This window comes from Denticeps clupeoides, chromosome 4 (genome assembly GCF_900700375.1).
Source record: "Denticeps clupeoides chromosome 4, fDenClu1.1, whole genome shotgun sequence".
NCBI lineage: Eukaryota > Metazoa > Chordata > Actinopteri > Clupeiformes > Denticipitidae > Denticeps > Denticeps clupeoides.
Genome location: NC_041710.1, coordinates 27,796,202 through 27,824,014, shown reverse-complemented (window position 1 = coordinate 27,824,014; position 27,813 = coordinate 27,796,202). Strand labels below are relative to the sequence as shown.

At 44.0% G+C, this 27,813-nt stretch overlaps 3 protein-coding genes and 1 long non-coding RNA gene across 12 annotated transcripts; 2 read left to right on the top strand and 2 right to left on the bottom strand.

Annotated features, from left to right (window-relative positions):
• Positions 1–30: 30 nt before the first annotated feature.
• ints12 (integrator complex subunit 12) lies at positions 31–3,176 on the bottom strand. Of its 4 annotated transcripts, none has more exons than XM_028977311.1 (7): positions 3,138–3,176; positions 2,018–2,175; positions 1,790–1,939; positions 1,509–1,702; positions 1,209–1,368; positions 958–1,110; positions 31–877 (listed from the first exon to the last, which is right to left on the bottom strand). In XM_028977311.1, the coding sequence occupies exons 2-7, from the start codon at positions 2,171–2,173 to the stop codon at positions 260–262; spliced, it is 1,431 nt and encodes a 476-aa protein (XP_028833144.1). In that variant the 5' UTR covers positions 2,174–2,175; positions 3,138–3,176; the 3' UTR covers positions 31–259. The 4 variants fall into 4 exon arrangements, with proteins under 4 accessions (XP_028833144.1, XP_028833145.1, XP_028833143.1 ...); XM_028977312.1 differs by lacking the exon at positions 3,138–3,176 and adding an exon at positions 2,503–3,049 and having other exon boundaries at positions 1,790–1,936; positions 2,018–2,181; XM_028977310.1 differs by lacking the exon at positions 3,138–3,176 and adding an exon at positions 2,503–3,049.
• Positions 3,177–3,281: 105 nt separating this feature from the next.
• On the top strand, positions 3,282–8,695 carry g3bp2a (G3BP stress granule assembly factor 2a). Its single transcript, XM_028977308.1, has 13 exons — positions 3,282–3,476; positions 4,495–4,613; positions 4,687–4,768; positions 5,260–5,433; positions 5,936–6,026; positions 6,106–6,211; positions 6,302–6,482; positions 6,593–6,691; positions 6,780–6,882; positions 6,969–7,028; positions 7,132–7,260; positions 7,365–7,483; positions 7,620–8,695. The coding sequence occupies exons 2-13, from the start codon at positions 4,519–4,521 to the stop codon at positions 7,914–7,916; spliced, it is 1,536 nt and encodes a 511-aa protein (XP_028833141.1). The 5' UTR covers positions 3,282–3,476; positions 4,495–4,518; the 3' UTR covers positions 7,917–8,695.
• Positions 8,696–11,038: 2,343 nt separating this feature from the next.
• LOC114789196 (uncharacterized) lies at positions 11,039–12,350 on the bottom strand. The gene is made up of 3 exons (XR_003749628.1): positions 12,225–12,350; positions 11,641–11,736; positions 11,039–11,555 (listed from the first exon to the last, which is right to left on the bottom strand). It is a non-coding gene; the product is annotated as an uncharacterized LOC114789196 (long non-coding RNA).
• Positions 12,351–15,517: 3,167 nt separating this feature from the next.
• On the top strand, positions 15,518–26,814 carry uso1 (USO1 vesicle transport factor). 6 transcript variants are annotated; one of them, XM_028978282.1, is made up of 27 exons: positions 15,518–15,756; positions 16,404–16,490; positions 17,359–17,423; positions 17,564–17,640; positions 17,911–17,922; positions 18,469–18,569; positions 18,646–18,748; positions 18,830–18,885; positions 19,043–19,163; positions 19,243–19,421; positions 19,864–20,004; positions 20,112–20,200; positions 20,385–20,539; positions 20,645–20,850; positions 20,996–21,016; positions 21,413–21,427; positions 22,780–22,890; positions 22,999–23,117; positions 23,212–23,393; positions 23,627–23,748; positions 23,965–24,103; positions 24,404–24,564; positions 24,759–24,827; positions 24,931–25,029; positions 25,183–25,284; positions 25,375–25,590; positions 25,899–26,814. In XM_028978282.1, the coding sequence occupies exons 1-27, from the start codon at positions 15,691–15,693 to the stop codon at positions 25,971–25,973; spliced, it is 2,889 nt and encodes a 962-aa protein (XP_028834115.1). In that variant the 5' UTR covers positions 15,518–15,690; the 3' UTR covers positions 25,974–26,814. The 6 variants fall into 6 exon arrangements, with proteins under 6 accessions (XP_028834115.1, XP_028834116.1, XP_028834118.1 ...); XM_028978283.1 differs by lacking the exon at positions 17,911–17,922; XM_028978285.1 differs by lacking the exon at positions 20,996–21,016.
• The last annotated feature ends 999 nt before the right edge of the window (positions 26,815–27,813 follow it).

Sequence of the window (27,813 nt, the reverse complement as noted above, 5' to 3'; positions counted from 1 at the left end):
TCACTCACAAAGAAAATAATTGCTTTCATATTTCATATTTAAAAACAAGACATTTATTTACTTGGAGTGTACTGATTGGTTAAGACAGAATCAGAAAGCATTTTAGACTTATGGTTCCACACTATTCCAGCAGCATTTATTCAGGAAAATTCAAGTAAATTGTACAGGGGATTCACCCCCCCCCACTAGATCCTCACTGATGTTCTCGTAATGCTCTGGCGCTCCACACCTCATACCCAATCCGCGCTTTCACGGTGCTTCATTTCTTCAGCTTTTTCTGTGCCGCTTTCTTCTTCACCAACTGCAACCTTTTCATGGCGTTGAGCTGAGACTCCTGTGAGGTGGGCGCTTTACCGTCAGCCGATGATTTCGCTCCATTGTTGTTGCTGCCCCCGTTTCCACCATTGCCCCCAGAAGCTCCATTGCCTCCAAGGTTGCCATTGCCTCCATTACCACCGCTGGAGGATGAGGCTCCAGGGGAGGACGCGCTGCCAGAAGACCCGGCCACAGTCACTTTGCCCAGGTTCTCCCCACTGGAGGAGCGGCTCAGCGCCTGCTTCCCTAAGGTCAGTGGGGGAGGCGGCTTCAAAGGCGCCGTGCTGGAGCCGTTGTTCCCATTACTGTTGCCTCCACCGCTGCCAGGCATCTTGGAAGCCAGGCCTGACTTGGCGCTGGCCAACCCTGACAGTCCCACTGGCTTTGCACCTGGTGGAGCAGGAGTGGGTTTATTCCCCCCACTCTGCACCGAGGAGCCAAGCTTGGTGCTGGAGGGTCCCGCTGTGGATGTCTTGGCAAAAGCGGCCCAACCGGTGAGGCCACTGCCTGGCTGTGAGGTGCTTCCACTGCTTGAAGGATTTGATGATACTGTTGTTGATGCCTGGAGAAAACCCAGAAATGCAGATGTGCACGACTCAAATTGTTTTGGGATTCATCTAAGAATCTTGCTCACGACCTCACCTTGACCTCTGTTCTCTTGAAGGCCTGAAATGTGCTCGCTGCTTCTGGTTTGGGTTTCAGTTCAGGTTTTTTCACATGTGTGTCCTTTGCCACCGGGGCAGACGATGTCAGGGTGGGAGACGGCTTCTGTGGGGGCTTCTGGGTTTTCTGGGCCTGTGGCAGATTATGGACACAGTCTGGGATTAAAAGAGGTTTATTCCACTGCTATTAATGGGAAATACTTCCGTGGTTCTCATGCAATCCGGTCTTACCATGCGCTTCATCTGTCGAGTGCAACGGGCACAGTACCATACTAGACGGGGGTCATTCACGTCCTTGTCCGTCACCTGGGGTTTATGGCAGTCTTGGTGGTACAGGTTGTGACACTCTTGACACTCCACAAGCTGGTTACCTGAGGTGACTGTCATTTGTCTAAAAGATAATAAACTACTTCAGAAACTATCAATCCAGTTCCTGTGCGTTACACAACATTTCACAATAAAGTCTACGACTGTTGACAGTTCAGTGCAAATGACACACAAGGCTTCTCACGTCCCTGTATGGATGCATACCGACAAACAACACAGGCCAGGCCCATTTCCATTGCAAAGATATCAGCACTGGTCTCATCAAAGCTGGACAAGTCTGGCAGGGCAGGCTCCTTGCTGGCTGGAACGGTGATAGGGGAAGATCGGTTCTCCAGAGGTTTTTCTGTACGGGCCTTCTTTGGCGGATCAGGTCCATCTAATATCTCTGTTACTCTAACCTAAATAAAAAAATAATAATACAATTTTTTTTATAACATTACCAAAACATTTTCGCATTTCACAGCAAAGCGGAAAGATAAAAAGACCTTTTCGATGGGCCTTTTTTCGCTCTCCTTTTTGATCTTCTCCGAGCCGCCAGACTTGCTGCTGCTGCTGCTACTGGACGAGGAGGAACTTGACGACTTGGAGTCCTGCTTGATGACCTTGGCACTTGAGGCCTTGCCTTGATCTACCTCCTGGACAGAGACAAGAACCACACTAACACACATTCAACCCTGTCAAGCCACATAACTGATAAAAATGATAAAAAAAACCTTCTGAGTTGTCCGGTAGGTTGAGTCGCTCCCTCTGGACAAGGACTCGTCCAGCAAGGCTCTCAGCTTTTCCGCAGAGTCTTTACTTTTTGAATGCAAGTATCCCAGCCCTTTCAGGAAGATTGGGTCCAGTTCCAGACTCACTGGTCCAGCCATGTCTGTAACTAAGGAGACAGGTTAGTTAGGTCGTTAAAAGCGGACCAAATTAAGCCCACCGGCCCTTGATTTCCGTGACTAGTCCTCCTTTCTCCCGCAGACGAACTGGGCGGCATTGCGTGAGAGTTCATGCTGCCGTCGCACTGTACTGCCAGTGACGGGTAGCTAACATCGGTTGTTAAGACACCAAACAGCCCTGGTATCTGTTGCACTTCCTTACTTATCAAGATAAACCTCGAAGCCACGTGATCACCGAGACGCCGCCACAGCCAGGTGAGGAAGTGACCTGGCTAGCCAAGTAGCCACGACCGGCTAATGGGGAAACGTACCTTTCTGCAACCTTCAGCAGTTTATGAAACGCATATATTGTTGCCAGACGAGCTATTATCGACCATCGATTATTAGGCAACCGATCCTTCAACTGACTCCAGCTCAGGTCGGTTTACAGACGATGGCGAAGTGCACCTTACTTGTCCGACCGATAAATGTTCCGGTGGAAACACCCATATTCGTCGCAAAGCACCTCGAAGTAAGAAAAGCTCGCGGCTTTACTACATTAATTAATATTGTGTTATTAATATGAAGTTTTAACTGTGTAGGACTGTGTTCATTGATATTCCAGCAGAAAACAAACGCTAAAATAAATATGCAAAACCACGTCGGTCAGTATTAAAAGTTGCACAAGAAGTCGAGGGCGTGTTCACTAGAATCGCGCGCTGCGCACCATAGTCAAGAAGCGCTTAAAAGCATTCTAAACATACAGAAATCCAGAGACAAATACGCATTTATAATACGCATTAATTTTGTTTATGTGATATGCAATGAGTTTTAATACAGCTACACTAACACAATTTTACCAGACAATTGAAATGTAATTAATTGTGTATTCATTTAGTTTTACTACAGTCCCCCGCAAATAAACCTGTAAATAAAATGACATATGAATTAGATTTATAGACTTTGCCTGTGTTGACCAAACACGACCTCCTTATTGAACATCCCTTCGAACGCGAAATCACGTGACGTCACCGGGCATCGTCCAGTATACGGGAACGTCATTGGTCGGCGAGGTGACGCGGGGCTGCCTCGGCGAGACTGCAGGGGCCAGACAATAAAATTGAAGATACCACTTTAAATCGCAATCTCTGGTACAGCAGAGATCAAGAAGTCAGAGAATCAGTAAAGAAACAGGCAGCTACCATTAAAGCAGCCCCGCAACACGGTGCGCGCAACAGAACGGCGACGCTTCTGTTTTACCCAGATTAGTTTGTCACCGTGCTTAGTTAGACAGATCCATAACAAGGTAAGTGCGCCTTGCGTGCAGTTGTAAGCAAGCCACGTTAAATTATTAATATTACTATTTTATATTTCCTCCCCCCGCATAAAGACGCGGTACTCGTTCATACATTAGCAACTATGTATTATCATTTCGTCCTTAAAATGCATATTGTGCACTGGATTGTTTATTAATAAAGGCACCGCTTAAATTATGACACGAACGATTAATACACGAGTGGGTTTTTCATAAATTCCATGTACAAAAAAAAAAAAACAACCTTCGGGTTTTTACTTCAGGTTGGGTCATTTTCTTTGTCGCACATCGAGCTGCTTCTGGCGTCAGTGCTGCATGATTTGAGAGGATAGTGTCGACTTATTTAAACATTCGCGGCTGTTTTGGTCGATTTGTATTTCTTACGTTGCACCCTTATTGAGCGAAAATGCTCCGACGGGCACGCGCTGTTCCTTTAGCTGTTAGCATTTAGCCCGGCGGCGGCGCACATTGTTCCGACGTTTCTCGACGTCCCGGTGAAATTCGGACGAACGTGGCCGTGTTCCGGTGCGTCTCTGAGCGGCCTTAGACCCCGAGGCATTTCCAGCGGGCGCCCTGCGGCCCAGCCACACCGCGGTACATCCCTGCGGGTTCATCCGACTGGGACGCCGTGTTCGGTCAGATAAAACGCTCCACCCGCCACGAACGAAGTTGGCCGGTTAAAGTCGCGGTGCGGCCGGCCGATTTAAAACGACGCCACGAGCGTAAGATGTCCCACGAATTAACGCGACGCGAGCAACGCGCGGTGTTCCGGGCCTTTCTGCGGGGGTCAGTCCCTCAGCCGGGCCTGGCGTGAGGCGGTAAATTATCTCCCCATCATCATCATCACCACCACCACAGCCTCGCGGCTGCCTCCGACCTGTTCTGCTCGTTTCTCGAGAAAGTGAAACCGTCACTGCGGAAACGCTGCGGCTTCGGGGCCATTTTCGGGGAGAAGCATCCGAGCACCCAAATAAAGCCTCTCTCTCTCTCTCTCTCCTGTTCGTTGCAGCACTTCAGATCGTTTACCAAAGAAATGGTGATGGAGAAGCCAAGTCCCCTGCTTGTAGGGCGGGAGTTCGTGAGGCAGTATTACACACTCCTGAACAAGGCGCCGGATTTCCTCCACAGGTACGTGTGTCGTTGCAGGGGCGCGGCGTCCCCCCGGCAGCGAGAGTAACCGGGGGCTGTGCTCTGTCTGCAGGTTCTACGGACGGAACTCCTCGTACGTGCACGGCGGCGTGGACTCCAGCGGGAAGCTGGCCGAGGCCGTTTATGGGCAGGCGGTACGTGTTGCGCGGGATCCGTGCCGCTCTGCACGCACCAGAGATGCAAGGCGCTTGGCAGTTCATGGTTGAAGGTCCCCCATCATGAAAATGTTCACGTTGTGAGATTATTTAATGTTGATACGAGTTCCCCTGGCCTGTCTGTGGTCCTGCAGTGGCTAGAAATGGCCGTTCAGAGAGCGGCAGCTCAGACGGTCTGATCTGGAATTTGTCCCGTCACAAGGGGAAAAACGCAGACACGACTTCCTATCTGCACCACACGTTGTGCGTTATCATTTAAATCTACAAACACAGAAATGGCACATCTCATTGTGTGACTGGCTGAAAGTGAGTGTAATTCTGCTCCACGGCTGAATTTTGGAAAGAGACTTCAGATACAGTATTAAACCGATATAAAAGCAAAAATGTGAAACAAAGTTATTGGTATCGATACCTAAGCTTTGCCACGTGACCAACAGTCTACGTGTTCCTGAAATGTTCTGGTTTTGCAGGATATCCACAAGAAAGTCATGTCCCTGCAGTTCAGTGAGTGCCACACAAAGATCAGGCACGTGGATGCCCATGCCACCCTGAGCGATGGCGTGGTTGTCCAGGTGATGGGCGAGCTCTCAAACAATGGACAGCCCATGCGGAAGTTCATGCAGACCTTTGTGCTTGCTCCAGAGGTACGTAGACCTGGCAAGTGAAGCCAAGTGACTTTTTTTTAGGGAAGTTTATTTACCTGGGCAGGGCATAATGTAAAATAGCGCAGACTGAACCTGTCAAAGGAGATTCCGAAGTTAGGAATGCATGTCTGCCAGCCAGTTTGTCTGCTCCGCTCATTCACTTTGTACAGTAGAGCAGGGGTCACAAGCCCTGGTCCTGGTTGTTTACTTTGGATTCAACCTCTCTTCTCGTTATCACCACTTCTTGAGTTGAATGGGGTGTGAGCTTAGAAAGATCGAATGCATGACAGGTGTCCTCTAGGACCCCTGAAGTAGAGGATGCCCTGTTTTACTGTATATATGTTAGCATTCCTCTGTGAGTGGGATACTTTAGCTGTAAGGCTGTATTGTTTGTAGTAAACAGCATAGTGTCACCTTTTTCCCATCCAGAAATGGATTTAGAGATGATTGTTGAATGTCATTCATTTTGTAACGTAGTTCCCCTCCCTCGCCTGTCTTCTAGGGATCTGTGGCGAACAAGTTCTATGTTCACAATGACATTTTTCGGTATGAGGATGAGGTCTTTGGAGATTCAGAGGCTGAACTGGATGAAGGTAAGGCTCATCGACATAATGGTCATTATTACTGAACTTGACACCAAGCCCAGTGCTGTTCTAATGCACCGTTGTTCAGAATCTGAAGAGGAGGTAGAGGAGGAGACTGAGGAGAGGCAGCCTTCCCCTGAACCTCTTCAGGACAGTCCCAGCAGCTCCAACTACTATGAGCCTCACCCTGTGAGGTCAGACCCCAGAAAAGACTAGTCATCTGTCTTGTGTAGCTGCAAACCCAATTAATTGGTAGTAATGGTGACGTGTACTGTTATTTGTAGCAATGGGGTTGAGGAACCTCTGGAGGAGACAGTTGCAGAGCCTGAACCAGAGCCTGAATCTGAACAGAAGCCTGAGGACATAAAGCCTGAGGCGGAGGAGAAGGTTTTGGAGGAGCTAGAGGAGAAGGCACTGTCACCTGTCCCTGTGGAATCGCCACCCAACACCCAGGAAGCTCCCAAGGTGAGTCAATGTAATTCTGTGACGGATGTTCACGTGGGTGTACGGTTTTAGAACTCGCAGTTTGTTACAAATACATTTTATGGGGGGGGGACACGTTTTGTCATCTTCAGACCTTCTCTTGGGCATCAGTGACCAGTAAAAACCTGCCCCCTAGTGGCACAGTTCCATCTGGCATGACTCCCCATGTACTTAAAGCACCTAGCTCACAGGTAAGGCATGTGTGAAGGTTGATGTATGCTGGAGGGTTTATGAGATCCCAAGATGGTTCTTAATTGGTCTGATGTTGTTGTTATTCAGCCCAGAGTGGAGACCAAGACCGAGGCTCAGGCCGCCCCTATACGTCCACGGGACCAGCGCACCCGTGACAGACCTGCCTTTACACCCAGAGGGCCCAGACCTGGCAAGTTCTCTCTAAACTTTATTCAATGATCAAATGAGCAGCGTAAAAATTCTTTTGCTTTCATTAAATACTGTTTACGTCTTTAGATGGCGTGACAACCTCAGAATCACAAACTGGCAAACCCCATTTCACTTTTGTTAATAAAGGTGAGTACATTGCAACATGTTGAATGCGGTTTTGATTCTGTGGGCTTCTGTGGAAGTGTTGTTTTTTTTTTTTTTTTTTTAAATCTTTATTTTATCTGATTAGGGAGGGGGGAGATGGAGCAGAGTGACATGGAAGGCCGGAGGATGGTCCGGTATCCAGACAGCCACCAGCTGTTTGTGGGGAACCTTCCTCATGACATTGATGAGAGTGAGCTGAAGGAGTTCTTCATGAGTAAGTTGAACATGAAAACTCTTCCTTTTTAGTTCACTGTAGAAAGGAAATTGCACTTAAGGTTTGTTCTTTTGTGTGTGTGTGTGTGTGTGTGTGTGTGTCAGCATTTGGCAACGTTGTTGAGCTGCGCATCAACACCAAAGGCGTTGGGGGGAAGTTACCCAATTTTGGTTTTGTGGTCTTTGATGACTCTGAACCAGTCCAGAGAATTCTTGGTGCAAAGGTGAGACTTTACTTTTTTACCTTTTTGTTTACCAGCCTTGGTGTGGCAAGCGATAGCGTGAATGAATGCGGTTTTAACCACAACCGTTTGGTGCAGTAAATGGCTGAAGTTTTTGTTTGTGCTCCGTCCTGTGCAGCCCATCATGTTCCGGGGGGAAGTTCGGCTGAACGTGGAGGAGAAGAAAACGAGGGCAGTGCGCGAGCGGGAGACCAGAGGCGGCGGCAGCGGTGGAGGAGGCGCCGATGACCGCAGGGACATGAGGCGCAATGACCGAGGCCCCGGAGGACCACGTGGCGTTGTGGGAACCAGCATGATGCGCGACCGTGATGGCAGGGGCCCTCCACCCAGAGGTGGCATGGTACCCAAACCTGGCATGGGTTCCGGAAGAGGCGCGGCTCAGGGCGAGGGCCGCTTCACCACCCAGCGGCGCTGAATGTGCTGCCCCTTGCAGTTTCGGAAGTAGTACCATGTTCATCTTAACAGAAAAAAATCTACGTGTATAAACGTGTATACTTTCTTTTTTTTATTGTTTCTTTTTCCTTTTTTGGTTTTTGCTTTGGAATGTGACACAGCCTCTCAGCCATTTCTTTGTGACAGACGGACAAGCAAGCAGAATAATTTAACTAGCTTTGAGCAGTACGTTCTTTTCCAGTATCTCAAGACGTTTTGGAGAAAGAAAAAAAAAAAATTGGTCTGCAATGTTAGCTGAGACTGATAGACTTGACCTTTGATACGATAGCCCGCCATTTGACTAAGAGATTACACGACTCGAGTTTAGTGAGGTGATACTTTAAGATATGCCTCCATTGCACATTTTTTTTTATGATAGTTTCTCCCATTACTTTTTTGGAAAATGTTGGGTGCAATTGTAAGACTCACATATTATTTTCCCTTCTCAACTTTTTTTGTTTTTTTATTTATTTTTCCCTTTATGTTCACATGAATGAAACCTGCTAAATCATAAAATGCACTCATCAATATGCACTAATGGGTACTTGTCATCTTACATCGACATCTTTGAGATGCAGCTTGAGGGATCCTTTGCCCATTGTCTTTTAAGCTAAGCTAACTGGACAGGCTTTCTCTTAAGCTTGTTTCGACGTGACCAATGTTCTTCTTGCATCTCTGACCCTTATATGAGCTTCAAGTAATGCGAAGGAAACCGGTCAATTCAAAGTCTTGGACTCACGGGGGAGAAAAAAAAAAAAAAAAGCCAACAGAAGCATGGGGGAACAAGGACACTACCACCCAAGCTGAAGGACAGAAAAGTGACTGTAAGAGTACGGGGCCTGGTCTCTTCTTTTGGTTTATAAATCTATGTAAAAACTTTTGGTGTTCCCAAACTCTCACCCAGCCAACGTTATTACGAGTCGAAGAGGATCGAACAGGACTCCTGTTCAGCAAACCATAATAAATGTACAGCAAAAATCCTAGTTTACTGTATGGTTCTGTTTCTGGTGGGTTTCCTTTTTATTTCTACTTGACTTCATAAAAAGCATGATGGTGCCTTCTCTTTCATTCCTCCAGTCTTACTAGTGAGCTGCTGAATTTTGCTCCCACCAGAAAGAGCGACGACTCTACCACGGCTACTTAAAGATAAATAGTTCAGTATTCGGCAAGGTGAAATTGCTGGTACGCGTTCTTTTCCTTTGACTGTGACTTTTTGTATATCCTTGTTCTTATTCTTTTTGGTGACCGGGCAAGATGAGATGCCTATGTTTTGTTCGGATTTTTACAGGTAATGTGGTGGCAGCTCAGCAGTTTTAACAAAGATGTTCAATTAAAAAAAAAAAAAAAAATCCGAAACTCTTTTTGGCCCTTATTAAATGGACTATAAGCTGTGGTTTTGAACTCTGGACTCCTATCAGACAGTGTTGAGAAGAAGAACAAAAAAATTGAAGGGGCCCCTTTTTTTTTTTTTTTTTTTTATAAAAAACACCAAGGGAATATTCAGACGACGGCTGTGTCTACTTGACTCCTGCCTTTGACCACTTTTGAACCATAAGCCCTCTCAGTCCAGACAGTGGCACATGCAGATAATCCCAGGACACACAGATCATTGCGCTTTTCCTCAGTTTGGCACCTGCTTAGAAGAGTATCTTCGGTTAGCGTCGGACCATTTTCCCCCCCCTCATTTGTTCAAGCAAGGCCATGATGGAATTCTACACCAGCCTCTGCAAGTACAAAACAGGAAGGACTCGAGATGCAGAAGAATTAGGCAAGGAATGTTCTACTTTTACTAAACTGGACTTTTGTTTTACGAAGTGGTCTGCCGATGTGATGTAGCGCCTTCTTAAATTTAAAATGTACATTGAGGTCTTCCCAGCTAGTCAGGTGGCCTTGCACTATTTCCAACATTTCTGGGACAATCTTTGTCATGGTAACGTCATTTTGACCTATTTTTCTCCCACTCTCTTTCTGTAATTATTTTATTTTTATACCTTAAGGAGGAACAGTTGGCGTTGTCTATGCTGTAGAAGTGTTTGTCAGTATAAACCTTTTTTCTCTGTTTTGTCCCCTGTGAAGAGTGTGATGTTCCTATGTGGCCTTTTCCCAGTGCGGTCTGTTTTCCATTCTTGGAGCTGTTATTCTGATTCACACTGACCATCATGTCCACTTACTTACTAAACAGTGTTTCACACAGTGTGGAATTGACCAGGGTTTGACGGAGAAGTGGGTTGTGAGCCCTGCCTTTGTTTTTGGATTGGGCCTTTTTTGACTGGTTCACAGACATGATATCATTTGTAGTATGTTAGGCTCCGTTCTCTTGTCACCGTTTAAAAGTTTTTCATCTTATTAGGACTTACAAGGGCACTTATTACTATGAAGTTCTGAACGAAAAACGGTGAAGAGTGCTGTCATTGGTGATTGTTAATGTAATGCACTCAAAAGTTTATTTAATTCCTCCCGTTTTATGAAGTGACCCTTAACAACCCAACTTCATAACACCCCTCTTCAAAGCAAAGTAGAGGTGCAGTAGAGAGATCTTTTGTGTATCATCATTCCAGTCATCTGTGTTCAGTTGAATAGGGTTGCCCTCTTGGCATTAGCAGGTGCAGTAAGCAGTGGGTTGCCATCTTACTTTACTGTTCTCTCTTTTTTTTTTTTTCCTTTATTGTGAGTAGAAGAAGAAGAAAAAATGTATCGCGGGTGGAGCATTATTTTTTTTTTTTTTTTTTTTACGTTTTCTCTTTTGAATGTGTTGGACTTAACATACAATAAACTACTGATATCTGCTGTGCCGGTGTCTTGTCTTAAGACAGCTGTGCCCTCTGTCATTCTATGTCGGATTTATTCTGTGCCCTTCTGAGGAATGAAGCATTTGTACGTTTGTACTGACAGGTCTTGCGGTTCTAATTTTCAGAGACGAAAGGTTCACCACATAATAATTTGCCATTGCAAGCAGGAAGCAAGAGGATTTTGGCAGCCTAGTAGTAAGGTTTCCATAAATTACTTTAAATGTACTGTTTTTCCAGTGGCTGGGATTAGGTGGCAACAGGAAACTAAAATCCTTTATTTAAGCAGGAATTAGACAAAGAAACGTGTTTCCTGGAAATCAATTTTAATAGAAGAGGAAGACAGCAGATGGATGATTCCGAACAAGTTGCCATGGTAACAAAAGTTAGACTTGTATGAATTATACTGGGTTCTTGATTACAATCCGTCTTTAATCAGTCATCAGATACTGACTCTTCAGAGTTCATGTTTCGAAATACTTGAGAGACATGGTGACGCCTGAGACCTTCGAGTGGAACGAACCAATAAAGCTGATGGCCAGGTGCTCCCAAACGTCCGTTTGTTGCGTATTGATTTCCTCTGATGATGTAATAATGGGGAGTTCTGGATGAACCCCAGGGGTAGATGGGTACAAGCGGTACAACATACGTGCCTGGAACAGGGTGAGATTTTGGCAGTGTGGAGGTACTAGGAGGTGTGAGCGTGGTCTTCTCAGGTATTCTTGTTGGAGTTGCCGGGGTTGTGAGAGCAATGACTTCACAGCCTGAATCTTGCACGCCTCCATTCATCTGTCTACGTTCAGTCTCAGGGGTGCCCTCTTCCGGTATAGAAATCTCTGAAAATACACATCTTATTGGAATGGCTGTCAAGCATTTATGAAGAAACGTACAAACTATAACATGTTATCCATAACATCAGACCATTAATTTGACCATCTCCTGATGCATAATTCTCAGTCATGTGATACTCGGCGACGATGAGACTAGCACCATCCCCAGAGACAGCATGTTTGTTTTCTGGAAAAAGAGTTGTGATAATGTTCTATCAATATGACAACTTTGTGGTCTAAAATTATACAATGCACCATGTAGTACTAGTAGCAAAAACAAAAATAATACTTTACACTGATTCTATTTATTATACATGAAATGCATTTTACACCAGGATTCGAACCTGGCCCCATAATGAGGAGGTTGCCAAGGTGCCACTGAGCAAAGCACCGTCCCTACAGACTGCTCCCTGGGCGCCTGTCACGACCGCTAATCACTAAGGGTGATGGTTAAAAGCAGATGACATTTCATATGTCACCGTGTGCTGTGCTGCAGTGTTTCTCGATGACAGTCACTTCAATGTCCTAATAGCAGTTGTGTATTATGTAACCATAATACCAGAAAACTGTTCAGATAGATTTGACAAACTTTTAAAACAAATAAAACATAGCAAGAACAACAATTGATTACAATTTAGTATTCATAAAACACTTGGCTGTAAATGATGGACTTACCTGCAGAATGCAAAGATGTGCAGAATAGCAGAGAGAGAAGCAGAGCTGTGAACATTGTGGAGTTTTATGGCAGAATGTGTTACAAAGCAAAAAACTAAGATTTAAGTGTTCACTGCTCGTCTCATCTTGCCTCTATGTAATTATCACACCCAAATGTCTGCATATGCATGATCTTACCTGAGTCAGGATGATTTATGATTGTGTCAACACATTTTATGCTGGGATAAAGCTACAAAACAAATACCAAAACATTTGTCGGCAAATTAATAAAAAGTAAGATAAAGTGGATGACTGAATTAACTAGGATTTTCTGAAAAGGAAAGAAATTCTATATGTGTGTATGTGTGTGTATATAGATATACACATATACATTTTTTTTTTTTGGTGAGGCCGTAGGGAAGAGCTATTCCTCTGGAGTAAAAAGGTGGTTGATATTTCAGTGGGGGAGGGGGCTTCATGTCCCAAAAGATTAGACATGATGTGGTCTGCATACTAAACAGCTCACAGTGGGCTGCTAAGAATAGAAAACGACAAATGTGTGTGTGTGTGTGTGTGTGTGTGTGTGTGTGTGTGTGTGCGTGTGTGCGTGTTTTCTTGGACTCAAAGAAAGGTTCACAAAGGTTACAGCCACCAAGCGAGTTGTGCATACAGTACATATTTTGATTTTGGAATGTAGCAGTAACAACTTCAACCTCTCACTAGTCAGTGAAATCTGTGGAGAATTTTAAACTTTCAGGTCTACAGAATTGTACAGGAAGTGCAAAGGAAATAGCCAATTGCTCTAAAATAGATCACACGTACGGTGGTGCTCAGCTATATTGTCCTGACACGCACATTTCATTCAAATAATGAAATAAGCAGAACTTTATTTAACATTTTAGTTCCCTCTAGCTTTATATGATAGCTTTATAAGACCAAACAAAGGGGCTAGACAATTGCTTTTTTCCGTTGGATCCAACTTTTGTTTTTTCAATAGGAAGAGGGTCATGTAACATCACATTTATTGGTAATTTCACAATAAAAACAATGGTGTGCTTGGTTTTAACGTAACTTTATTCTTTCATGAGTTATTTACAAGTTTCTGACCACTTAAAATGTGTTCAATGTCATCAACCATTCCCATTTTATTAAGGTGTATACATATAAATGTGTGTGTGTGTGTGTGTACTCTCTGTGTATATATATATTCTCTCATCTGAAGACTTCGCCACCTTCTTCACAGAGAAGGTGGCTGACATTAGCAAACAATTCTCACCGCCTAACCCCAGACCCCGTCCTGCTGTTACCTCTGAAACAAGGAATGTCTTCCTTTACTCCCCTCTCTGAATCAGACGTGTCTAAATTTCTCCAGTCTAGTCACCCCACCACCTGCTCCCTGGATCCAATCCCCTCACACCTCCTTCAGTCCATACAGCCCACCATATTATCTGCTCTGACACACGTCTTAAACTCCTCACTCACAACAGGAACATTCCCCACTGCTTTCAAACAGGCTGTCATTGCTCCCCTGCTCAAAAAACCCACATTAAACCCGTCTCTACTGGATAGCTACCGCCCAGTCTCCAACCTTCCTTTTCTTTCAAAAATTCTTGAAAGAGCAGTCCTGGCGCAACTTTCCTCATTTCTCCACGAGAATGATCTTCTCGACCCTTTTCAGTCTGGTTTCAGGAAAGGGCATTCAACTGAAACCTCCCTTGGCAATGATGGACGACCTTCGTGCTGCAAGAGCTGCCCGCAGATCATCTGTCCTTATCCTACTTGATCTATCTGCTGCCTTCGACACAGTTAACCACGAAATTCTTCTCACCACACTCTCTGATTTAGGAGTTACAGGAACCGTACTAGATTGGTTCACCTCTTATCTTCACGACAGGTCCTTCAAGGTATCATGGGGAGGTGAGACATCTGTCCTCTCTAGGGTAACCACAGGGGTTCCACAAGGCTCTGTCCTTGGCCCCCTTCTATTCTCAATATACACTCGCTCACTAGGTCACATCATCCAATCACATGGCTTCTCCTATCACTCTTATGCTGATGACACCCAGCTCTATCTGTCATTCCCACCAGAACATGCTACTATAGCAACAAAAATTTCGGCCTGCCTCTCAGACATATCGGCATGGATGTCTGAGCGACACCTCCAACTCAACCTATCCAAAACCGAGATTCTGATCTTTCCGGGCAACAATTCCCCTCAGCAAAACCTTTCAATTCAAATTGGATCGCTACTGTTAACACCCACGGCATCTGCAAAAAGCCTTGGACAAACTGAGTTTGAACCATCATGTTGCTGCGATCTCCAGATCCTGCAGGTTCACTCTCTACAACATTCGCAAGATTCGGCCTTTTCTCTCACAACAGGCTACGCAGCTCCTCGTCCAGTCAATGGTCATCTCCAAACTCGACTATTGTATCTCTCTCCTGGCTGGAGCCTCTGCAGTTACCATAAAACCACTCCAGATGATCCAAAATATGGCAGCCCGTCTCATTTTCAATCAGCCAAAATACTCCCATGTTACACCTCTTCTCACCTCCCTCCACTGGCTCCCGGTAGCTGCTCGCATTGAGTTCAAATCCTTGATCCTCACCTACAGGGCTGTAAATGGAACTGCGCCCTCCTATATCAATAATACTACCTAGCTACACTCCTGCACGCTCTCTCAGATCAGCAAACGAAAGGAGACTAAAAATTCCTTCTTCACGGGGTCTCCGCTTCCAATCTTCTCTGTTCTCCGTTGTCCCTGGCTGGTGGAACAACCTGCCCTCCTCCACACGACTAGCTGAGACTATCACCACTTTTAAGAAGCAGGTGAAAACCCTCTTGTTCAAAAAATATTACAGACAAATCTAACACTTACACACGCACATGCATACACATTGCACAAACAATACAAAAATGTATAAATACATATAAATATTTTTTCTTCGTCTAGCACCTAACAATCTCTGACCATGCTCTTCACTGACAAGTTGAGCCTTATCAGGGCTCTTAGTTTGTAAACTCAATATTCTATAGAAATCGAACGAGAATTGCTGGTGTCTTCCTCTTGTAAGTCGCTTTGGATAAAAGCGTCTGCTAAATAAAGTAAAGTAAAGTAAAGTAAAGTAAAGATATATATAGATAGATAGATCGATGGATAGACAGATAGATATGTAGATATATAAATGGATGGATAGACAGAGCGATAGACCGAGAGATAGATAGATGGACCGTTTCCCTTTAAAATCTTTCACACCTGACCTCTGATTGGCCACGTAGCGCCACGTCTGCGCGCATGCGCACCTCAGCACGGGGCTTGTCGAGTTCCGGTCGCGGTGTGCAGCAGGGAGTTCGTGTACAGTGAGTAAACGCCACTGGCGAGCGCTTTTACGCAGCCAAGCCCTTCAAAACCAGGCAGGCAGAGCGCTGCGCGTACTGGGTGGAAAGAACAATTCCCTACTCTTGACTACAAGTGCGTCAAAGAGGATGAATTTCTTCCGAGGCGTCATGGGAGGACAGCCAGCCGGGCCGCAGCCGTCTGGAGCGGAGACGGTATTTTTTGCACCTCGACACTTCCTCGGGCCGCACAGGTTCACACAGGGAGACGGGGGGGCGTAGTCGGGGTTCTTTATTTCCGAACTGCCCCCGAGAAGCCTCGACGTGCCCGCCATTCTCTTCGGGCAGCTTCACGGCGGAGCGCTGATGGAATGAGGCGGAAAGTGGTTTTTTTTTTCTCGCTGCTGCTTCCCCTTCGCGGTGGTGCACATTCTCAACACGCATTTTTGGCGTCCGCTTGCCAGCCAGCTGCCGCAGTATCGTTCTGTCACCCCAGGGCTAGCAGGCTAATTAGCACTGCAGGCTAATAGGTGACCTGTCAATCTGTCATTGATCCAGGCAGTGGGAATTTTGCAGGGATCCTTTGTCAAAAAAAGGCAAGGGGACAAAGCAACACGATGTTCGCATTCCTCAGAGTCCCGGCTGTTGCTGGCATGACGAATGTGTGTTTTTCAAATTGAAAATAGTTCCATATCAATTCATCACTTTTTTTTTTAACCAATTGCTTAACGTCTTAAATGTTATTCTTGGATATGTCATAGAAGCAATATGATTGCTATGTTGTCTTTGGTGCAAATACCTTGCTTTTTCTCTGCTGCCCTGCATTGTTGTTCCTGAACACTGTTTGTGGTTGAACGTTGCAGATACAGAAACTCTGTGACCGAGTAGCTTCCTCCACTCTGCTGGACGACCGCAGGGACGCTGTCCGCGCCCTCAAATCTCTGTCCAAGGTGGGTGAAATGGGAAGAATTTTGAAGAAACCAATTGTGGAAAATTATTATTTTTTTTATTTACCTTGTGACATTGGAATGTCACACACATATACACGCGCAGTTGCTAGAATAGTATTTTATTTGGCTGCATCTTGTATGCAACACCTGCATTTACAGAAATAAATGCAGGATTGCACTGGGTTTAGGCCCAGGACTGTGTGGGTGCCGCTCTCCTCAGGGTTCTGCCTGTTCCGCTGAGCATGCTGGGATCCATGGGCTGGGCACAGGCATTACATTCTTCACTTGCGGTCTCCTCAGCCACGAGTAATGAGCTGATCTGTCATGAATGTGAGGTTTAAGGGGAGCTGGCTCGCCCTTTACACTATTGTACTAGTTGCACTGGGGTCAGGATTATATTGACAGTCTTATCATGGGGATTGTTCACATGGTCATCAGACTGATGATCGCACAAGAAGCTGCAGTGTCTTCGCACCAGTAGACATTGTTCTTGGTGCTTCTTGGCCCAAACAAATCTCACACACACACACACAGTGTTTCCTCTTGTTTGGTGTCAGTTTAGGTTGTGTGTCTCGCAAAGATGGATCCACCAGTGTGTGCCTATGTGTGTTTAGATGTTTCTAAGCCACATCCTGTTAGGGTGAAGTAGATCTGGATTGCACTCATTGATCTAAAATGGACTAATTGTGCAAAATGTGTACACTAATTGAAACATATGATGACAAGAAAATACATGTAATTTAGTTGAAATGTGTGTAGTAACTGTAAATGGCATTACCATGTTTTACAATTTCTGCTAAAAACATTATTATAAATTAAAATGTTTTGAGTGTGTTTGAATGCTCTCAGTGCTGTTTTTTGGTTACAGAAATACCGTTTGGAGGTTGGCACCCAGGCAATGGATCACTTGATTCGTATCCTGCAGACTGACCGGTATGTCACATGCATAATTATCTCCTGCGGAGACTGCATATTACAGTTTACACACATCCTCTGTTGTTGGTTAGTAATGGGTGCCACAGCATGTGCTGGTCATGCTACTAATGTCGCTCCTGCGCTTCCCACCTCTGCAGATCTGACTCTGAGATTCTGGGCTACGCCCTAGACACACTATACAATATTATCTGCAATGACGAAGAGGAGGAGCAAGGTATTTATTCGGGTGGTCCTTCATTGTTGCTGAGCATGCTGAGATTTGGTTTTTGGTTTATGATGATGGTGTGGGTGATTTTTAGAAATTGATTCTTGTTTTTGTTAGCATATATCTTCAGTTATTTCATAATTACAATTGTGCAATTTGAATTGCATGTCTGTGCCAAGCCCTTCCTGCCTTTTGTGTTGTTATTAATTATTATGTTTGTATGGAATGCATTTTTTTTCCTGATCCTCCTTCTCTTCTCTTCCATGGTTAACCATGCAGATGAATCTGAAGGTAATCTTTTTGTGTGCATGACACGTTTTCTTACTCCTAGTGACTTAGGAAACCTTAAACAGGTTTCCAAGGTCTCTTGTGCTTTGTATGTTGTGGTGACTGAACCCACTGGCTAATGTAGAACTGTACAAAGCATTGAAATATTAAGAATCGGGAGGATTTGTAAAAACAGGAGGTGTGGGGGATAAAAGTATATTTAATTAAACCATATAACAGAATTTCAGACTCCATACCCTTTTTAGTTACTTTAGTTATTTTGGCCTTTCTAATTCTCAAACCTTTCCTCCTCAACCCAGTGCATCATGGGGAAAAATGTCCACTGTAAGGGATTTTCACAAATCTAAAATCTGTGGGCGCTTTTTGTGTGCTTCCGTGTGTTGATCCAAGCTCTCACCATGGCTGAGGCATTTACTTGGTTTTCAGGACCGAATCCTGACCGCAGTTGCCTGCCTTCCCTCACTACTACACTACAGTTCTGCCTTTCTACCTGTCATTGTGAGAGAGGTGTCTTATTAAGGAAGCAGTAAATTATTTTTTTTCTTTCAGAGGAGACTCAGCAGAAGCAAGTGGATGACCTGGGTGCTCAGTTTACTGACAGGTTCATCCAGGATCAGGAGAACATCACTCTGCTGCTGACCATCCTGGAGGTGAGGGTCACAGAGGTCCTATGATAATGCTGGGTTATGCATAGTACGGAATGTCTGTGCATTATTTGTTTGTTAGGAATTTGATTTCCACGTGCGATTGCCAGGCGTTAAACTCCTTACAGCCCTTCTGAAGAACCAGTGTGCCCAGCTGCAGGGTATCATCTTGGTAAGCCCCATGGGTAAGTAGGTTTTCTTTCTTCTCCTTACCAGTGTAAGTTGCGGACTTGTGTTTTGAATAATGGAAATTTCATCCCCTGCAGGTGTCTCCAGACTGATGGATTTGCTTGCTGACTCCAGAGAAGTGATCCGTAATGATGTAGGTTGTACTCGTCAGTATGAGCATGAGCCTTGATAGTGCCTGTTACTATATAGAACATAATGTATGAAAATTGGTTTGTTATTACAGTACACTGTACTTGCCTAATGCATTTGATTGTTTAATTAAAGTGGATTTATCCGTTTTTTTTGTTTAGGGTTTGCTGCTTTTACTGCAGCTCACTAAAGGCAATGCTGCCATTCAGAAGATTGTAGCATTCGAAAATGCTTTTGAGCGACTTCTGGACATAATCACAGAGGAAGGCTCCAGTGATGGAGGTACATAGTTTTATTGTGATTTATGTATTGACAATTAGGAATTATAATTACTTATTAACTTTACAATTGATTTTTGCAGGCATTGTGGTGGAGGACTGCCTCTTGCTGTTACTTAACCTGCTCAAGAACAACAGCTCCAACCAGAACTTCTTTAAAGAAGGCTCCTACATCCAGAGGATGAAGCCGTGGTTTGAGGTTGGAGACGACAATTCTGGCTGGTCGGCACAGAAAGTCACGAACCTCCATTACATGCTGCAGGTGATTGAGTGGATGCATTCACAGCAGGTCAGGTCAGGACAGGATTTTATTGTAGACGTGCAGCCAGCATTTTCTCTCTGTCTCTCTCTTTTTCCCTCGCTCTCGGTGAGGTCTTACATGCTGTCCTCTACAGCTTTGTTGTTACTTTAGCATATTGTGAGACTTATTAAGCTCATTGGGTTTTGCCTGTAGGCAGTTTGTCTGTTTATGAATAGATCATACTGATGACAAGCAAAATAACCAGTACTATCTTGCCTGGTTTAAATACCAAAACATGCTCTGCCAGCAGAAAGCCAACTGAAAGAACCTGCTGACTGTTATCTGGGTTGTGCAGATTCAGATTATAAGTTGGGTTTTCATATTGACCGATGCAGAAAAAGTGTTTCATTTTCCTCTCATTGCTACCCTGATCCACGTGTGGCTGGCTCTTTGTTCTCTGCAGCTGGTCAGGGTGATGGTGTCACCGGTGAACTCTCCAGGGGCAACAGCCAGCTGTCAGAAGGCCATGTTCCAGTGTGGCCTCCTGCAGCAACTCTGCACCATTCTCATGGCCACAGGTGTCCCTGCAGACATCCTCACTGAGGTCAGGTCCTTCTCGCGTTTTCTTATTTAACGTCTGTTTAAATAGTTTAAGAGTGTATTGATTTTTTTTATTTATTTGTTGATTCAAACCCTTCCTTTTTCCTGCAGACCATTAACACTGTATCAGAAGTCATCCGTGGCTCCCAAGTCAATCAGGACTACTTTGCCTCCGTAAACGCACCCTCTAATCCTCCAAGGTTAGGACTGGCCAGCATCTGCCTCATTTTTAGAAATTATATTATTGCTTTTAGGACTGGACATTTGGCGAACCATTTCAGTTCATACAGTCGCCTCTTTAGTTGTCAAATCTTCATATGATGAGTTTATGTTTGTGTTACATTCTGTTCTAAATGGTGTGAGCTTTTTTTTTTTCTCCATTAGGCCTGCCATAGTGGTGTTACTGATGTCCATGGTGAACGAGAGGCAGCCGTTTGTGCTGCGCTGTGCAGTGCTCTACTGCTTCCAGTGCTTCCTTTATAAGAACCAGAAGGGCCAGGGGGAGATTGTGGCCACATTGCTGCCCTCAACAATTGATGGTGAGCACCTGCAGTCTTGTGTCAATTTTTTTATTTTTTTTTTGGCTGTATGTCACCCTGCTCTCAGCCTCTTACTTGTACATTTTTTTTTTGTCCAACACTTAGCCAACTCCATTTCAGCTGGTCAGCTGTTGTGTGGCGGCCTGTTCTCTGCCGACTCTCTGTCTAACTGGTGTGCGGCAGTGGCCCTGGGACACGCTCTCCAGGACAATCTCACGCAGAAGGAGCAGCTATTGCGGGTACAGCTGGCCACCAGCCTGGGCAAGCCCCCTGTGTCCCTCCTTCAACAGTGCACCAACATCTTGTCCCAGGTAACTACTATTGTTGAAGTCTTTCAAGGAGAAAGAGAAAAAATAGTGCACATTTTGAAGGGTCCTGAGGTTTTGGGGGTTCATGAGCTTTGCCTACTGGTTCCTGGTTTGAGAGTTAGATACACATTTCCCCCATGTTTTACAGGGTGATAAGATCAGCCGGCGGGTAAGTATGTGTGTGGGCAGCACATTGTGATGGTTTGGCTTGACATTTAGATGCCCCTTTCTACCTTGTTTTGGGGGTTCTGCGTTGCCGATGTTTGTCTGATGTTGGTCTTCCTTACTGATCCCCCGTTAGCCTTGGCTTTGAACTTGGACCCCTGCAGTGTGCTACTGGGCTTGTTCTATATGTCATTTCCAGTTTGTCTGTCTGTAGATTCTCTTACAAAGGACATCTTTGTGTCCCTGCTGTAATTACCTTCCTGTCCTTTTGGTGGCAGCGTGAGCAAGAACAGGGGAAACAACCATTTTCTTACTTCAACAACAATCACTAACTTGTGGTGATTTCTGCCCCCCCCCTCCTCCCAATATATTTCTGTTTTGCATTACGTCACCATTGGAGACCAAATCTGAAAAGGTGAAGAACAACATTGCTCTAACCATGCTTTCATTATATAATTTGTCCATGCATCCCCATCATTTATTATTATTATTATTTTTTCCTCAGACACAGCATAATGCACTGAAAATGCCTGTCACAGAAACCCAAGTTTTAGACATGGATCATCATTTCATTCATAAAACGTTTATACACTCTTGTTTATCCAAATGCATAAATCCAAAATACATAAATGGATTCTTCCATGAATAAATTGAATGTATAATGATCCACTTCTTCATTTAATAAGTAGCATTTGCTCTGTTCTCCTACGATAAAAAAAAAGTAGAAAAAGAAACTTAATTTAAAAAATTCCCCACTATAACCTTTACAGAAGTTGTAAGGTATAATTCATCTGTTTATTCATTGTAGCAAGGATTTCATAAGTCTATCCCCTTTGACATACCTGTTTGGTTAAAAGTAGCATTCTACACTATATAAATAAATAGTTTTTAAGCTGCACAAATGTTCTTTTATTTTTTATTTTTTGGATCTGGTTTTAGTACCCGTTGTAGTGCTGGTGTAAAGGCATTTTCATATGAGCAGTTTGTTTCAACATTTGCTCATTTCATTGCCAAGCTCTCCAGTCTAATGCTGAACCAGACCGTAACCCAGGTGACGGGGCGTTGCATGCATGTTCTAACCTTGAATAAAGTCAATACCATTCCGAGCAACATTCCTACTAATTGTTCTGTGTATTTACAATGGGAGCCCACTGGAAATGTGTGCTTTGAATTTTTTCATTTTCAGAATATATGTACAGATATTCTGTTTTTAAACGGTCTGCCAGTTCTAACAGTTTGCTGGTTTGATTAAAATTTGACCCATTTGCCAGTTATGGCCTCTTCTGTAGATAATTACTTTTAGCGTTTTGTTAAAGGCTTTAAATGGCCGTTGTCCGTTGAAAGCAATGTTCCCAGAAACATGATGGAACATTCTGCTTTCTAGGACAGAATTTCTATAAGGGTAGACCACCGCTCCCTCAGCATTTTCTCAGGACCTCAGGAGGGTTTTTTTTCCCTCAGGATATTTTCCATCTGGGCTGTGGCTTTTCTAGGCAAATTGGTCAGTTTTCATTTCAGACAGAGGTAGGCACACTAGCCTACAGGGATTCAGGCTGCCAGTGGGCTGAGAACCTGTTGTGCCCCACTTGTACCTGACTGAATTACGCCCTGAATGAGCGAAGGTCATTCAACTGGAATATGAATCCTGCATGTGCTTCCTACCCTACTCAGACTGGCTTGCCTACCTCTTAATTTGCTTTAGTGTTGCCGAGTTTGCAGTAGCTACTGCTGACGTCTGAGTGTGCTGTGTATGTGATCTGTTTACAGGGCAGTAAGGTACAGACGCGGGTCGGCCTCCTCATGCTGCTCTGCACGTGGATCAGTAACTGTCCCATCGCGGTCACGCATTTCCTGCACAACCAAGAAAACGTCCCTTTTGTATCCTTTATCGGCCCTTTTCACTGGGCTGCAGAATTTTGGAAAAGTTCAGCGATGGCTCTGGGCCCTGTGGGCTGTTTCAGAATCTTTAACCTCATCCTGTAACAGCTGACCGCTCAGATTTCAGAGAACCTGGGGGAAGATGAGCGGTTGGTCCAGGGGCTGTGTGCCCTTCTGCTGGGCATCTGCATCTACTACAATGACAACTCGCTGGAGAACTACACCAAGTAAGGCTGCCGCTTCCTCAGCGCAAGAGTCTGAACCTGACACTTGCTGTGGAAGCTGAACTCTGATGGTGAACATTTCTATTCTCTCATTCAGAGAGAAGCTGAAGCAGCTGATTGAGAAGCGCATTGGCAAAGAGAACTTTGTGGAGAAGCTGGGCTTCATCACCAAGCATGAACTCTATTCCCGCGCAGCTCAGAAACCACAGCCAACTTTTTCTACTCCAGAGCATATGCTGTTTGACCATGAGTTTACCAAGCTATTCAAGGAGCTGGAGGGTCAGTGGCTGCAATCCTTTGCCTCAAAACTTTATATTTTTTAGCTCTTACACTGCTGTGCAGTATCAAGTCAATTTTAACTTACAGTACCTCTCCAGCATCAGTGTTGTGATTTGTAGGGACAAGGTCTACCCATTTCATATAAAAATCAAATTTACCTTGCTTATTTAGTTAGTGTTTCTTTCCTCCACAGACCTGTTTTAAGTTCAGTCTAAATGTCTTTCCTTATTAAGGCGTAATAACAAAAGCAGTACATAAGTCCAGCGAGGAGGAGAAAAAAGAGGAAGAAGTGAAGAAGACTTTGGAGCAGCACGACAGTATTGTGACTCAGTACAAGGATCTTATCAGAGAGCAGGTAAATCAGTCACGTCCACAGTGACAAGTGGATCCACTGCATTCACATACTGCTGCTTCACATCTCATTCACAGGCCGATCAGTTTCTTTTTTTTTTTTTTTTTTGTATTTGGTTTGTAAATTTACAATCTGATTAATTATATAGCTGCACAGTGAACACCGTGCACTCTATCCAGATTCGTCTGCTGAGATGACCTGTTTATGTGTTTTCCACAGGACACTCACATCAAAGCTCTAAAGGAGCAGGTGGCCGGTCTGACGTCACAGAGTGAAGAGATGCAGACCACAATCACGCAGCAGCTCTCGCAGATCCAGCAACACAAAGACCAGTACAGCATCCTCAAGCTCAAACTGGGTACTCCGCTCCTCTCTCATGCTTTTCACGATAAACAACTTGTGTGCGGCAGCCATCTGCTTCACTGGACTATGTTTTCTGTTAGAAGAAACAAATTTACAGCTTTGCAATAATGTGACCTCTTTCAGCGTTAAACATCAGAACACCTCACATTCCATCTTCGGTCACTCTGCATGAGCAAATTGGATATCTGATTGATTATTGATCAAACTGAATATTGAGGTCTGAATGAATGCATAATGAAAGCCAATGTTTTTGTCACAATGTTTTTTTGTTTTTTTGGTCCTGTTGCTCTCTCAGGTAAGAGTGGTGATCAGGGCTCTGCACTAGATGGCGCTCAGGTTAATGGTCTACAGCAGGAGGAGTTGACTCAGCTGCGGGAGGAGCTGGATGAGCTGCGTGGACAACAAAGCTTACTGCAGACTCAGCTGAGTGACAAGGACGCGCTCATCAACAGCATGGTCAGTCTGTTGCATGCATGCTTCTTTGTGTACATTTGGCCATAATGACCCACATTACTGCAGAGCTTTAATCGTGGTGGGGTAACGGAGGCCGTGTCGGCTCTCTCTTTTGTGATGCTCTTTATGCTGCAATGTGTTCAGAAAGCACTTTTTTTTTTTTTTTTTTTTTTTTTAATTTCTTCTATTTTCTGCAGAAGTCAGAAACAGCCACTGCAGCATCGGCACAAGTTGCTGGAGCTTCTGATACCTCTGAGCTTTTGAGAGTGAGTGTTGCTCCTCAGTGGTTTAAACAATGATTTGTGTGCTTGGCGGACCTGTCAACGTCATCATTTTTCCCCTCGTTTCCTGTCGGTGGTGGTGTTACAGGAAGTGGAGTCATTGCGGGTCCAGGTGCAGAGGCAGGCGGCAGAGATCAGTGAGCTCCAGACAGAGAGGAAGGAATTGTTAAGGCGAGCAGAAACCGGGGTAAGCCAGCATCATGACTTCACATTTCTTTATATAGCTTATTTAGAGCTCAACATTGTTTGCCCCTCCATGAGTACATTTTGCAACTTGTGGCCTGAACTCCACTGATCCTGGGTCAGCGCTCTAATTAGCACTCTGCGCCTCTACCCCCAGGCGTCAGCCCCGGCCACGGTGGATGGTGCAGTAGATGCATCCAAAGTAGCAGAACTGGAAAATCTGCTGGCATCTCAGAATGAGGAGATGCAGAAACTCAAGGTAATAAGTCCATGAAAATGTTAAAGAGTTGTCCTGTTGTCTCTTTATTTTCTTCTGCACGGCTTCATTCTCTCACCTCTGTGTTTTCAGGATGAGCTGACGAGCCTGTCTTCAAACCGGACAGCCCTGGACACAGAGCTGGCATCAGCAAACAGCACAGTAGCAATCCTGCAGGCAGAGAAGACAAAGCTCCAGAATGAAGTGCAGGAGACCAAAAAAGAACAGGACGAACTGCTCATGCTGCTTGCCGACCAGGACCAGAAGATCCTGTCACTCAAACAGAAGCTGAAAGACCTGGGGGAGACGGTAAGAGCTTTATTTCATAGAAATATAGTCATATGGAAAATGTTCCATGGGTTTCAGAAGATGAATAAGTAAATTGAATCACGAAGCACAGTGTCGTGGGTTAACGTTAGAAATTAAACTTTTTTTTACACACTCAGGAGTGTGTCACCAAGAAAACGACTGACCCGGTTGTGTTTTAAATTCTCTTGTTCTCTGCCTGACTGAGATTCGGGGTGAAATTAATGTCTCATGTCTGGCCTGCTGGCAAAAATGCGGCTGTTGCAGCTTTTTTTTTTATTATTATTTTATTTTTTTTATTATATTTCCAGATTGAAGATGAGGATGACCTGGATACCAGGGACCAATTTGAAGAGGAGGATGAAGAGGAGGAAGATGATGAATAAAGACTGTATATAATGGATTTATCATAGAGGAACGGCGTAAGACTTTTCTGCACCACCCGTTACTTTTACACTGATGAGAAAAGGGCGGTTTTAGGACCGACCTACAGCGGCTTCTCTTCTTTAACGGACAACCTACTCTTCATTTCACTGACGGGGTTTGGGTTTATTTCAGTCTGGAATTGTTCATTTCCAGTTCTGCTCTTTGAATGATAGTTTGATAACAGCCTTGAGAAAATAGAATTTTACTGTCGAATTCAATAATGCTGCTTTTTTGCAAGAGTGACTGGTAGATTTCAACATGTCATGCTATCATTAAAGAACTTTTATTGAAGTTTAATAAATGTGCCATTTTAAACTATTTTAATAGTCCCGCAAAAGGGCACCTTAAGGTCTCATCTTAATTGAGGTTTTCATCCATGTATAAAATGAAATAAATGTGAAGGCTTAATCTCTTCTTTAATATGATGTGGCTACACTGCAATTTGTCTGCTCACCATATTGCAATGTATGACAAATTAAGATAATTTTAGTTTTTTTTTCTGTAACACTGAGGCAAGCCTTAGGTTAAACCTGTAAGAGTGCATGAAAACATACAGTAATATTTCTATTTCCTCTTTCTTTAATGCTTGTCAATTCCAGTGTATTGTACTGCCTTTAAAAAAAGAATCATCTTTATACAACCAGATCCTACTTCTGCATAATAATATGTTATTATAATAATGTTTTTTCCATCCCACATTAATGGCTATCCAAAAACTATAGAGTATAAGGATAGCTTGGGTGGGACATTGGCTATAAAGGGTCCCCTGAAGCACAAAATAAATAATAATCATTGAATTTATTTGCTCTATAATTCTAGTAGTTTGTACAGCTTTTGTGGAAAAAAATGACCCTTAGTCCATGCAATTTAAAACCTGTAAGCTTTGACAGCAAATTACTACCTCAGTAATGGATTTATGAAGTGGATGGAGAGGAATTTTAAGTTCTGTTTCCTCAAGGTGTCTTAATGTATTACAATTAGGGGACTGACATAAACCCTGCTCTCACAATAATTACTTTCTTGTAAACAGATTGTGAATAAACTGGAAACAGTTCACAGGTAGCATTTGCCGAATCGAGACCTTTATATTGCTGGTGCCACTTACAGAATTTTTTTAATCCTCATATGTTGTACAGTAGATTTATTCTAAAGCTTTTAATGTGTGGGATGATAATCCAATCTACCGGCACCATCTTGCCGCCCTGAAGAACTATCTCAGCAACTTAAGAAGTAAAAAGTCAACTTGCCTCTGTATTTGCACTACTGCAGTCCTCTCATTGCTTCCATACTTTTTTGGGGGGGAGGGGAGGGGGACACACATTGTGTCCGTATACTGGATGTCTATCTTTGTTCTAGTGTTTTGGTGCCCTCATCCTTTTTATGTTTCCTTTTCAGAGATATCTGGGCAAAGGAAAAAAAACAGTAATATAAAGCATTGTCAGTTAGCACATGGAGTTAATTTCATTTCATGCAGTTTCATTTTATGCCATCTCACTAAACCCCCCTCCCTCCTCCTCTGTCATCTTTCTGAGTTTTACAAGTCTGGCTGCAGCCCTTTGATATGCTGTGATTTTTTTTTTTTTTTTCAGAAGCTGCTAACACAAGAGAAATATTTTTGCTGTGTTTGTCTGGTGCAGGCCCTCATCTTCTGTATGGCTGATAAATAATTGATGTGTTATGATCCCTACAAATAAATAACATTTCATAGGAGATGTGTGCATATTTAAGACACAATATCACTTTTTTTTTTTTTTATGTAACAGTAGCTTTAATTGTGCAATATCTCTATTAGGTTCAGTG

What these genes read in the sequence shown, in the direction of transcription:
- ints12 (XM_028977311.1), bottom strand. Translation starts at nt 2,173, where the DNA reads ATGGCTGGACCAGTGAGTCTGGAACTGGACCCAATCTTCCTGAAAGGG. An exon ending in CCTACCGGACAACTCAGAAG is followed by an intron (nt 1,940 to 2,017) that starts GTTTTTTTTATC and finishes GTCTCTGTCCAG; the next exon opens with GAGGTAGATCAAGGCAAGGC. An exon ending in AAAAAAGGCCCATCGAAAAG is followed by an intron (nt 1,703 to 1,789) that starts GTCTTTTTATCT and finishes TTTTTTATTTAG; the next exon opens with GTTAGAGTAACAGAGATATT.
- uso1 (XM_028978282.1), top strand. Translation starts at nt 15,691, where the DNA reads ATGAATTTCTTCCGAGGCGTCATGGGAGGACAGCCAGCCGGGCCGCAG. An exon ending in GCACCAACATCTTGTCCCAG is followed by an intron (nt 20,851 to 20,995) that starts GTAACTACTATT and finishes CATGTTTTACAG; the next exon opens with GGTGATAAGATCAGCCGGCG. An exon ending in ATACCTCTGAGCTTTTGAGA is followed by an intron (nt 24,828 to 24,930) that starts GTGAGTGTTGCT and finishes GTGGTGTTACAG; the next exon opens with GAAGTGGAGTCATTGCGGGT.
- g3bp2a (XM_028977308.1), top strand. Translation starts at nt 4,519, where the DNA reads ATGGTGATGGAGAAGCCAAGTCCCCTGCTTGTAGGGCGGGAGTTCGTG. An exon ending in TTAAAGCACCTAGCTCACAG is followed by an intron (nt 6,692 to 6,779) that starts GTAAGGCATGTG and finishes GTTGTTATTCAG; the next exon opens with CCCAGAGTGGAGACCAAGAC. An exon ending in TTTCACTTTTGTTAATAAAG is followed by an intron (nt 7,029 to 7,131) that starts GTGAGTACATTG and finishes TTATCTGATTAG; the next exon opens with GGAGGGGGGAGATGGAGCAG.